The following is a 13197-nucleotide window of genomic DNA, read 5'->3' as shown; positions in this document are numbered from 1 at the left end:
CGTATCATTCTGGCGGGAGGTCTCGGCGAGCACCTAAAACACTTAAATGCACAAGCCGCAAGCACGGAGCTCTGCAGGACCGTTAAACGTGTCCCGGAGGGCAGAGGCTGTGCCTTGCTGCTCTCTAGAGCTTCAGCATCGACTTCAGTGCTTGGCACACGCGGCATTCAACAAATGGGGAAACGACTGAACAAATGCGGTGACGGCACTGCCATCATAAAAACCGTTACGAAAGACTGTATCATTAGATCCTTGACACATTTTTGAAGGTCTAGAATAGAGGACTAGAGATGGGATTCAGAAGATTTTGAGAACATGTGAGGTCCACTGTCAACCCCTAGCTGAAATCATGGTTTTCTTTGGCTGAGAAGCTCACCGGACCAGGATACTGGCCAAATGCAAGTGTACGAGAATGTGCATTAATTTTGTCCCCTTATTTATCAGTTATGGAACATGCAAATGCTGGCAGCATTTAGGGTAATTAATTCGTGGTTAGCATTTCTAATTGCCTATTAACCTGTGATAAGCTGACTCAGGGCAGTGCAAACACGTACATCTCATGGGCTCAGCCTTTCCATGATAAACTATTTTCCTTTGTCACATCAAGAAATAAATCATCTGCTTCCAGCCTATGGACTCACGTCTTATCCTCTATAAAGTCTCAAAAATAGTGTTGCTTCAATAACTCCATTTCCTAAGGGCTCTGACTTATCCTCTAAGCCACCGAGCTGAGATACAAAATGCAGTTATGGCATTCATACTTATAATGCCAAAGCATAATGCACTTAAAGAAAAATACATAAAATGCAGGCATGGAGCAACTGAAATTAGAATATACTAAGAAATCCAAGCCTTGGTTTGAGGAACATCTTTAGCAGGTATTGCTTATGGAACACGTACTATTTGGCCACCGCTAAGTACTTTATGTATACAGACAGAGATGGAGGCCTGCGGAGCCAATAGCATGCACTGCTGGTCAGCCGAGGGGTCCATGTGTTGGAGCATTGCCTGGCCCATTGTTGAGGGCCGAGTGTGAGATGCCGGGGTCAGCCCAGACACTCTCAGTCAGCCCAAGGGTCAGGGTCAGGGTCAGGTAGGGGCTTTCAGTCAACTGGAATGTAGGCGCTGCCTGGGCAGGGGTGAGTGGAGTTGGTGGGGGAGCCGTAGGCTGGGGGCTTTGAGAGCTGTGGGCTGGGGGCAGGGGGAGTGGGGCGTACCTTGGGCTGGGGGAATCATGGGCAGGGGGAGCTGTGGGCTGGGGGAGCCGTGGACTGCTGTGGGCTGGGGGCAGGGGGAACGGGGCGTACCGTGGGCTGGGGGAATCATGGGCTGGGGGAGCCGTGGACTGCTGTGGGCTGCAGGGCATGGGTGCAGTGGCCAGGGGAGCCGTGGGCATTGGTACAGGCTGTCCCTGCTGTACGCCCGATGCAGACAGGCTCCCCCACTTCCTTTGGTGGCCTAGAAGCCCCCAGGTTGACAGAAGGGGAGGGGGATTATGTCCTGGAGGGGGCTGTGGCACTCAGACTTCGTTAAGCCCTGCGGCTCCTCATTTGCTGCCCCGTGAACAAGGCGATTGGACTGATTTTGTCTCTGGTCCCTCTGTTCTGAGATTGCTGGCTCCAGGTTGCAGGCACACACAAATAAAGATATGACTCAGGAGAAAGGACCTGAAGGCAGAGAGAAGGTCTAGGGACTTGGGGCGAAGCTCTCCTGAAACAGCAGCCATGTGGACATCGGGTGTGAAGGAAAGGCTCGGGACAAACAGATTTATGCTTAGGCTCAGAACACTGGTCAGAGATCATGGATCAGGCTTGCTGAGAGGGAAGGCGGGACCCAGACTTGACCTGTGGGGAGGCAGGTCTGGCCGCGTGCAGCCAAGGGGGTAAACGCTGACAGGTGCGCTCCCACTTCTTCAAATCGCGCCCTAATCCTATTTACGTACCGTGACGAGCCCTGATTGTGATAACCTGGAGCATCGGAAATCATTTCTCTTGGCAGCTGGGAAAGAAGGTGCTTCTGACGGATCACACATAACTGAGTAAAGCGACCCACTGCTCGACAGCATTCCACGCTGTCTACACTACTTTCCCTCGCAGGATCCATTTGATGCTAGGAGTGGTCCTGTGCTGCTCCCTGTTCCCACGTTACGGGCGGGGACACTGCAGGGTGGGCAGGCCACGGGCGGTGAGTCGCAGAGCCTGCGCCCAAGGACAAGCCTTCTCCTTCCTATGCCCGAGAAGTGAAGTTCACGGCATTTTTAAACCAAGTTATCACCCGCCAGGGAAACCGCCGACCACTGCTCCCGGACCCCCCAGCCACGGGCCATGTTCCCTTCTGCAGAGAACCCCAGACCCCGAGCCTCACTCTCAAGGTACCAGCAAACATCACCACGTAGAGGAAAACGTGGAAACCTATCATGCCTCAGGCCTTCGTGTCTCCCCCGGGTTTGTGTTGTCTGGACAACCCAGATGGATGAGTCAGATGTGATGCCACTGGGAATGCCCTGTGATGCCTGCTGGCCCAGGGAGCCTGGGGGTCGCTGGGCCCTCGAGAGACCTCCCAAAACCCAGGCACATCTCTGTGCTGGACAGCGTTCGACGGGAAAGTTACTGGTGAGTCTTTTCTACAAATCCTTTGAGTTAATTTATGCAACAGATGCATGCATTTAATGCATTTAATGCAAAGTTAGCACTATATACTAAAATATTAGGAATTAGGGATAATTTTTAAATATTCATTTCCTGTCCATTCTCAAAAAGCACTTAAAGAAAAACAGAGGGTGAGTAAGGAGGCTTCAAATGTTTGCTTAAACTAAGCCAGGACAGTGACCCCTGAGTGCAAAGAAGAGGGGACAGACACTGCCAAATCCAAATGCTGCCTGGCCAATGAGTGGACTTAGGATGATGGTAAGAGACAAGACTTTAGGTCCTTCCAGCAGAGGGTCCTCAGAGTCTCAGGACACCAAGACTGCTTCTCCCTAACCCTGTCCTGCAGCCCTGACATCCACAGACGCGGCACGGGTCCTGAGGCAGGCCAGTGCTGTGCATCTGAAGGGGGACTGCTGCATCTGGGGTCAGACAGGCCAGTTCAGTCCCTGGCCTGAAAACTGCTTGTGTGGGCAAAGGTGGGCAATGTGCTTGGAATGTATAAGCCACAGGGACCTTAAAAGTAAGCCGCAGGGGCCTGGACTGCAAGATGCTTAGATGCAAGGCGAGACGACGCACCACTCACCCAGGCGCACAAAGCAGGGATTGCTGTGTGTTTATAGTATTCTCACTGTTCACCCCCAAAAACTTGACTCTATACTCTATCCCATGGGTTTTTCCTGCCTGTGTCCTGCCCTGCTTTGCTTCTGTCCAAACATTAACAATATGTGACATGAAGAAAGCCTGCAGTTTTGGGTCCTCGAAAAACTGACAGGCAGACTAAATGTCACAATAACGACCCATCATCTAGACTGAAGCACCCACGTGAACTTGGAGAAAGTTCCGTTTTCAGTGGGGAAATGATCAGTGGATTGTGAAGCTACCCAGTCCCACACCCAGAAATTCAGTGGGCGCAAGCAGTCTACCTCACACCTCCCAAAGCCGAGGACCCACGGGCTGCTGGGTGGCAGGTCCACACGCCTGCACCGCTAAGGCTCAGAGCGTCCTGCCCAGCCATCCGGCTCCCGTGGGGTGTACCAAGGCATGACGAAGATGGTGGCAGGATGCCAAGGAAAATCCAAACCAGGCATCGAGAAACGTCACGCTGGGCCCACATTGACCCTGGGGGCCGCCATCCATGTAGCGGCCATCCCCCTCAGCAACCTGACCTGCCCCCTAAAGACCCTGCCCCCTCCCACCTGCGGCACACCTCCCCCCACCCCCGCCCCTCTCTCAGGCCCCTGATGGACCCTCCCTGGCTGAAGAGCCCCAGGCAGGCTTTAGGCACCCGGCGCACACCTGAAGCGCGGCCTCACCTTGCGTCCACGCCAGCAGCCCGTCCACCCTCGCCGTCTGCACACCTGGTGGGCACGGGAGGCAGCAGCCACACTCAGGGTTGGCAGGCAGAGCGCCCGAGTGGAGGGCAGGAAGCCCTGGCCAGGAGGGCTCTGGGAGCCGCCGCCTGAAGGGGGGCGGGCACCAGGCCAGCCAAGTTGACCCCACGCCCCGAGCCCGGGCGCTGAGGCCGCAGCACGGCGGATCCCACATTCAGCGCCACAGAAGGGAAACTCAGGGGAAGAAGAAGAGGGGATTTTCTGAGATCGCTGATGTTAAATCTTCTATTCTTTGTTTTCATATCATTCACCAACCGCTTCTTCCTTTTCTTCTCTTACAGTTATTTCCCTATCACGTTCTCTTTTTATGTGGAAAGAGAAATTTTACCCACATGGTAATTTTTAATAACTCAGTCACAAGGGCTCAAAATAAAATAAATTTCAGGTCTTGTCATTCTGCATTGAAGCAACTTATTCCATAGATGACATCTTCCTTTAGGGAAAGTGTGGTCATTTCAAATATGGGAACAAAATTATAAATCACATTAAAATGTACGTATTTAGAAAGAATTTGCATTACATGTGAAACATAAAAACATAACAGAACTGGTTGTGCAATATACAGAAAATATGGGATATTAAGTGAATGAATAGAAAATGAATAGAGGAAAGAATTTAAATAATTCAAGGGTCTAACAAAATGCTGGTTGAGAACATTTCAGTATATCTGTTTGATTATCAGATTAAAGGTACAAATTTGCATAGGGATTAGAATTTGAGCAGAGTCAAAAATGTAATTCAAAAAAAGGTCTCAGTCCAGAAAAATTAATTATATAAAATGATCTTAAATGCTAGCATTTTCGTTTGCTTTAAGACAAATTTATTCTATTTTTTACTACCATGATTTCTTGTTTTGTGCACTTCAGCATAAAGAGGATAATTTGCAATTTTATGACATTATGACTTTGAAATTTAACTGATGGTAAAAGAAATATCCCACTATAATATATTAATATTTTAAACCTATTGGAGAGTTAGGTAAACTTTATGACAACTTGGAGGCAATATTAAGCTATAGATACATGTATGTTCTGAAAAAATTTAGTTAAATATGAAGAGACAAACTAATTTGGGAAAAGAAATGAAAGTAAGGGAATCAGTTTAAATAAAATGCCGACATACCAACAATTTCGAGGAGAAAGAGAAACCCTGAGGTAACTGGTTACACTTACACAGTGATTTAGAATTTCATCTCTGAGCACTCAGTTCATCAAAATCAAAGTGAAGGAGAATAAATGGGGCCTCCCACCCACGGTCAGCTCACCTTACAGTGGTCATACTGGAGCTGCAGGGTGGGCACGTCCCCCCCGATGGGCATTTGCCTCTTGAGTTCATCCTCCTTCACACTCAGCCACGTGGCCAGTTCCTCCAGGGCAGCCAGCAGCCGGCTCCACTTGTCCGCGCTGGCCTCCAAGTGCGCCCTGTCAGACAGAGAGGCCAAGTGAGAGTCGCACCACCCCGGGGCCGGTGCCCTCCTGCAGCCTTGGGTGGGCACAGCCAACTGCAGCCCACGTCCGAGGAAGAGGCTGACCCCACAGAAAGCATCCCCTACGTTTAAGAGGTAGTTACTGTGATGGCGTATGATGGTCAGAGGTCACAGCAGCACACCTACCAAAATTTAAAACCTACACCTCCACCCCACAAATACATGAGGTGTGCAAGCAGGATAGTCAGGAGAGAACGTAAAATTATAAAACCCTTCAGTAGTTTTTGTACTGGATATATGCACATCTAAATATATATTTTTTCTCATTTCATCTACATACATGGAAAGACAGAAAATGGAAAAGAAGTTGCATGTAAAAAGCTTAGGATGATAGCTAGAGTATGTGGTTACCACTGAGATTAAACACTTACTTTTTATGTCTTTTTGTACTACTTAAGTATTAACAATTGACCTCTATTATTCTTCACAGAAAAATAACTAATTTTTTTTGCAAAGGAAAGGACTAATGTCTTGCTTTTTCTTGTAACCAAATAAGTTACAGAAGCAGAACATCACCAGTTTTTTCTCAAAAAGGTAGAAAACGAAAAGCGTTGCAGGGCCAGAAGACTAGTCAGCATGAGGGTGGCCAGTGTCCAGTGACAAACATCCATTATGAGCAAAGAACAACTGGGGAAAATATTACTTGTGGGACTTCATACCCTGATTTTAAGGTGAGGTGAGCTCTGTTATGGTAATAATCACTGTTTTCAGCACAGGAAAAGGCCTTCGTGATTCTTAAATTATAAGCATCATAATCAGGGAATGGTGTTTAGGAAATGCATGCTTCTCTGGTTAACTTTCCCATAACAGTAGAGGCTCCTAAGAGCGGGGGTACAAATAAAAACCTGAGCCTGCCCGTTACTCCTGCTGGGACCGTGGCAAAAGCCCGCTTACCGAGCCTCGCCATGTCCAATCCCAGGGCTGGGCTGGAAAAGGCGGACCACTGGGAACAACTCCACACCAAGGAGCCAGCCTCGGGCTGCCCTAGGTCTGCCCTGGGATGGCCGTGCCAGGGGACGTCCATGACAACCTGGGTGGCCGGAGGTCAGTTCAAAGGGGCAGACCAGCAAAGCCAGATAGGAGCCCTGAGGCACAAAGACTTCCAAAGAGCAAAGGCTTCTTCTGATGGCCAAACATGGCCTTTGGGGGAGCTCCAGATGCAAGACAGCTGTGCGGACCAGGACTCTCACCCCCCCTCCGGACGCTGTGGACCCACCTCCCCCCACCTTCACTGCTGACAAGTGATAACACAACATGGTCCAAGCCACCGCTCTCTCTTACCCCACCTGCCTCCTTGGACTGACCTACTGGAGCCTCCTTCTCAGCGCTGACAGCTCAGCCATGGTTAACGCAAACAAATACGCCCTTATTGAGCGCATCAGGCGCTGCTCCCAGCAATTTATGGGAACAATATCCTAAGTTCTTGCTTAAAAGTTCATAATGTTTTTGGAAGAATAACTAAAAATCTGTTCATCTCTAATTCAGAAAATAACCATCCTCTATCAACTAGTATTCCTGACTAAAAGAAAAAACAAAACTGGAGCTGTGTCTTCAAAACAGTGTGAACAAGAGCTCCCCATCACACACAAAAGGCCCATCTTCTGCAATCTCGCGACAGTTCCATAGCCAGATGGCAACACAAAAACAATGGCTCAAACCCAAAATTCTATGTCTCATTCCCAAAAAAAGCAACGTGTAATCAAGTATTTAGGAGTAAACTTAACTAGGGAAGCAAAGGACCTGAAGACAGAAAACCACAAAACATTGCTGAGGGAAATCAAAGGCGACCTTAATAGATGGAAAGATACTTCATGCTCATCGATAGGAAGGTTGAATGCTGCTGTGACGTCAATTCTACCCAAACTGGTCTACAGATTCAATGCAATACCAATTAAAATTCTAATGATCTATTTTGAAGACTTGAAAAGTAAGTTATCAAATTTGTTTGGAAGGGAAAGAAACCTCGAATAGCTAAAGATATTCTTAAAAAGAAGAGCAAAGTGGAAGGACTAAGACTTCCTGACTCTGAAGCTTACCCTAAAGGCACAGTGCTCAGAACAGCATGGAACCAAATCGAGAGCCATCAAACCTAAGGGCAATTAATCTTTAACAAGGCCTCCAAATCCACTGAATTGGGACAGAATAGTCTTTTCAATAAGCGGGCTTGGGAGACCTGGATATCAATAGCCAAAAGAAGGAGAGGATCCCTCTCTTATGCCCTATGCAAAAGTTAACTCAAAATGGATCAAAGACCTAACTAGAAGTGCCAGTACCATAAAACTTCTAGAAGAAAATACAGGAAAACTTCTCTGAGATTTTGTGATAGGAGGCAGCTTCTTGAACTTTACACCCAAAGCACAGCTATGAAACTAAAAAAAACCCCAGATAAATGGGAACTCTTTAGAATCAAAAGCTTCTGTGCCTCAAAAGAATTTTTCAAAAAGGTGAAGGGGCAGCCAATTCAATGGGAAAAAATCTTTGGCAACCAGAAATAAGATAAATGTTTGATATCATGAGTACATAAAGAAATGATACAACACAAAAACAAAAGAAAAAAAATAACCCAATTATATTTATATATTTATAATTATATTATACTTATAATTATATTTGTATAATTATATTTATAATTGCTAATTATAAAATGAGCAAAAGATATGAATAGACATTTTTTCGAAGAGCAAATACAAATGACTAAAAAGCACATTTCCCTTCATTAGCTATAAGGGAAATGCAAATCAAGACCACAATGAGAGATCACCTCACACCTATAAGAATGGCTACTAGTGGTCAGTGAGAGGGAGGGGTAGTGGGTATGGTATGTGTGAGTTTTTCCTTTTTATTTCTTTTTCTGGAGTGATGCAAGTGTTCTAAAAAACGATCATGGTGATGAATACGCTACTATGTGATGACATCGTGAGCCATTGTTTGTACATCATGCACAGAATGTTTGTATGTTAAGAATGCTTATGTTTGTGTATTGTTTTGGTTTGATAATAAATAATAAATTAAAAAAAAAAATTTAATAAAAAAAGAATGGCTATGCTATTGAACAGGAAATTACAAATGTTGGAGGAGATGTGGAGAAACTGGTACACTTATGCACTGCTGGTGGGAAAGTGTAAGCACAGCCTCTGGGGAAGACAGCCAGGCAGTTTCTCAGAAAACTAAATATCGGGTTGCCCTATGACCCAGCAATACCACTACTCAGTACATACACAGAACAGCTAAAAACAGTGACAAGAACAGACATTTGTACACCAATATTCATAGCACAATGATTCACAATTGCCAAAAGATGGAAACAATCCAAGTGCTCATCAACTGATGAGTCGATAACAAAATGCAGTATATAAACATGATGGAATACTATGCAGCAGCAAGATGAAGTGATGTCCTGAAGCACATGACAAGATGGATGAGCCTTGAGGACATAAAGCTGAGTGAAATAAGGCAGACACTAAAGGGTTATATGATTTCAACATTATAACCCTGTTAAAGAGAGCAAACTCCAAATCCCACGGCCCAGGAAGAAAATCTGTACTCATATATAGCACTGAAGTAGATGCTGCATCTCTGCAGACAGAGCATGCACACAACTTCACAAGCAACAGCTTCCATGTGGTTCACATGTTTAACATTGACCATTCTATAAAACAGAAAAAAAAAGGGAAAAAGCAAGGTGCAAAGTAATAAGAACAGTTTGTAAATACAGAGATCAGTTCACTGCATTTTATGAATTGCTGAGGGTTGTGGGATTAAAACATTTAGTTCATCCTCTGGCCTCTTCTATCGATTCAGGGCCCCTGGCATTGCTTTACAAACTGAGTCTTAGCAAGGTCTCCACCCCGCTTGAGCTCCAACTATTGATTAATTTTAGGCCAAATATGTAATTACCTTTCCCTGATAAACAATAATTTCACTTGTCACAGAGCAGAACCAATCAATTTCAATTATATTAACTGAAAACTCTCTCTGCAGTGACACACCATTTTTCAACAAGTTCATAAAACAGGGCTATTGCAATTTCTTTCCAATATTTTAAATGAAAAAGAAAATGAAAGCTGGAATTCAGAGGCCCTCAGTCCACTGAGCAGAGTTTGAGTGTCTCTGTGTGCAGAATGCATGTGCACATTCTCTGATGGTGTGCTCTAGATTATTTGATTCTGTTTCTTCAATGCCTGCAGTTTAACTTTCAATCGATCACTAAGCCATAAATTAGATTCCTTTGAAATCCAGTTGCACACTCTGGTGCTGAAAAGCAGACAAATGGAATTCCAATGCTGCTCACCTTATGACTGCACAGAAACAATGAAGCTGATCATTAAAACTTAGATATTAAAGTACAAGTATCATGAGGAAATCAGCACTGCAGGGACTATCTATGAAGATGAAACCTTCACTTTCTAAGAGACTCTGAAAGGACTTTGAAATACAAAAGATGGCACTGGTGCATGTGCTGCTTTGCACCTTTCCTCCTCTGTAATAAAAAGCGAGCTGATCTGGCAGAGGTTGGCCTGCAAAGCTGTCCTGGATATTCTCCAAGAGGCTCTAACTTTGTGCTCAGTGGATGACCACCACCTGCCCAAGCAGACGCGTGCATCCGAAGGACGCATGTCCACTCTAACTTCCAGTGGGCTCTTTCATCTTCCAAGATAAAAGCATTTTCTTGGGCAGTGGGTTGGATGTTTCATAAGAAACCTCAAATTTGTGTGGCACAGTTGCAATTTCTCAATTTTACGATAAATGCTTTAATGCATGAATTTCCCCAAGACTGTTGATAAACAGTCAGTCATCTATCATGATTTCAGAAGCTTCACTTAAAACCCAGCTTCATCTCACGCACACCTGTCAGCACCCACAGGGCTCAACCCTAACCTCCCAGGTGTCCCAGTCCTTTCCTTGGGGCTTAATTATGTGTGATGCCACAGACCCTCTCCCTCTTCTGACGATGATGCTACAGCACACACTTGGCCCTTTTAAATGGAACTGTTTCTTTCACACTCTCTGAACATTTTTAGGTGACTAGTTATTTTTAAAAACATACAGTAAAATTTTAACGAATCTAAAAACACTTGAAAATAGCAGCTGGTAGAAAAGCAACTATGGAGGAAATGATGTATTAACTTCTGCTTTAAGTGACCAAGAGTCTGTAACTTTCAGGGCAAATGTTTCTTCAAACAAGTTATCTTGCAGAAATCCCTTCTCCAGGGAAGAGAGATGAAGAATTGACATTCTGGACGAGAGGGAGTATTTATTAAAATAAAATGCACTCTCTAGTTCATCCAGTACAGACAGCCATTTAGAGACAGAGTGCACGGGGGGCGGGGCGAGGGGGGCAGGCCAGCAGGGCAGCGAGGCCAGTGTGGGGCCACGCAGGAGGGAGCAGGGGCTCCCCGGGGGCTGCGACCCTGAAACGGGGGCCGGTGGGGGTGTTTGGACCCGGCCTGGGTAGGCCCTTCCCACCGCTTGGTGTTTCCGGTGGCAGCATGGTGAGGCAGGCGGGAGCTACCCGGGGACAGGGGGGCAGGCACGCAGAGACCCCTGCGGAGGGCCAAGGCACAGGAGCCCCTTTGTGTGAGGAGCGCTCACAACCACATGCAGCTTGGGGCCCTCCAGGGAACTGAAACTGCTTTTGGTGGACAGTCAAGCCTGCAGGTGACCTATCGGGCCACAGTGAGCGTGAGGTCCTGACCTGGGGCAGGAGGAACGGGCTGCAGTAGGGGGAGCTGGGCCTGAATCCAGAAGGGAATGAGGTGCTACGGGGCCCCAGGCTCGGGTGTGACCGCAGAAGAGCAGCTGTGCGGGGCCTCCAGGTGGCGGTCACCACGCCGAAAGGTCACCATGGCATGGGGCCACCACGGCAGGCGGTCATCACAGCAGGCAGTCACCACACTGGGTGATCACCACGCCGAGAGGTCACCATGGCATGGGGTCACCATGGCAGGCGGTCATCACAGCGGGCGGTCACCACACTGGGTGGTCACCACGCTGAGAGCTCACCATGGCACGGGGTCACCACAGCAGGCGGTCATCACAGCAGGCGGTCACCACACTGGGCAGTCACCACACTGGGTGGTCACCACGCTGAGAGGTCACCACGGCATGGGGCTCTCACGGCAGATGGTCATCACAGCAGGCGATCATCACAGCGGGCGGTCACCACACTGGGTGGTCACCACACCGAGAGGTCACCATGGCACGGGGTCACCACGGCAGGCGGTCATCACAGCAGGCGGTCACCACACTGGGTGGTCACCACGCCGAGAGGTCACCATGGCATGGGGTCACCACGGCAGGCGGTCACCACACTGGGTGGTCACCATGCCGAGAGGTCACCATGGCACAGGGTCACCATGGCAGGCGGTCACCACACTGGGTGGTCACCATGCCGAGAGGTCACCATGGCACAGGGTCACCACGGCAGGCAGTCATCACAGCGGGTGGTCACCACACTGGGCAGTCACCACACTGGGTGGTCACCACGCTGAGAGGTCACCATGGCACGGGGCCACCATGGCAGATGGTCATCACAGCAGGCAGTCACCACACTGGGTGGTCACCATCGCAGGTAGTTATTATAGCAGGCAGCCGCTTAGGCATGGGGGATTAACATGGACACAGCTGGATAGTCAGGTGCTCTCTACCACCTGGAAACGCTGCCAGTCGCCATGATTGTGGGTCTGGACATGCAGTTCTAGAATGTTCTCGCTGCAGAAGGTCCTAAGGGAACGCTCTGCCCCAGGAAGAAATGGAAAGGAGAGTCTTCCTCTACTGGATCAGGACAGCCTGGGTCACCAGGTTCACCAGAGGCCGAGGGAAATCAACCCGCTAAGAGAGAGGGTGTCAGTGACTCTGCCACATGCGCGTGCCTCCAATACAAACAACACCCATCAAGGGTGTCCTCTCTAAGGGCTTGTAAAAACGTGCCCTGATTGCTTAAGAGACAGAAGACAGGCTTTTACGTTTGAGCTGTGTTTTCATTAGATTTGAGGATTCCACTGGCCTTTGAGTCCCCATGTTAACAAGGACTTATATTAGACATTAAGCTGCTAACTGGATATGTAATTAATATAACAGAAACTAAATAAATTTAATGTAAAGATTTAAGCCATGTCACACAAACTACTGACTTGATTAGATTCCCATTTTGTATTCTTTCAGGGAGCATAAAATATCACCAAAGCCCCCAGGGGTCTGTCTTCTGTGGAAGCTTTCAAATCATCAGCTGCATTCTTCCGCGCTTTCAGTGAAGTATAACTGCATATATTGTTTTTAGATTGCAAAGGAATATGTGGTATGTTGGATTTCAGTATTCGAAAGGTTTCATCAGAATTATCCAAGAGAATTCCAAAGGCACATGTAAGACAACAGCCCAAGGCGCTGAGCCGTCACCGCAACGCCTGCCCCAGGGCCCAGCATGGGGACAGTGCCACCACACCCGGGCAGGGTCTGACGCAGGGATGTACAACAGAAGTCAGATGTTGTTATTGGCTTCGACAGCCATTCTCTTTTCTAAAAATGAGAAGAAATGCCCCATCAGATGACCTCATTCTCAGAAAAATAAATATTTTTGTTTTTAAATTTTTCTCAGAAATATTTTGAAATAAGCATGCTGGAGAACACAGTAGAAAACCATTTGGAATCCCACCCCAACTGTACAGCACAAACG

The 13197-nt window shown here is 47.4% G+C and overlaps 1 protein-coding gene across 3 annotated transcripts in view; it reads right to left on the bottom strand.

Moving 5' to 3' along the window:
• Positions 1-13197, bottom strand: part of UTRN (utrophin) — a 440716-nt gene that overhangs the window by 93842 nt on the left and 333677 nt on the right. For all 3 annotated transcript variants that reach the window (XM_077143388.1, XM_077143386.1, XM_077143387.1), the window contains one exon: positions 5304-5460. In XM_077143388.1, the coding sequence (XP_076999503.1) occupies positions 5304-5460 (157 nt within the window). The remainder of the gene's footprint in view (positions 1-5303; positions 5461-13197) is intronic.

This window comes from Tamandua tetradactyla, chromosome 25, assembly GCF_023851605.1.
Source record: "Tamandua tetradactyla isolate mTamTet1 chromosome 25, mTamTet1.pri, whole genome shotgun sequence".
Lineage (NCBI taxonomy): Eukaryota > Metazoa > Chordata > Mammalia > Pilosa > Myrmecophagidae > Tamandua > Tamandua tetradactyla.
This window is presented reverse-complemented; position numbering and strand designations above follow the sequence as displayed.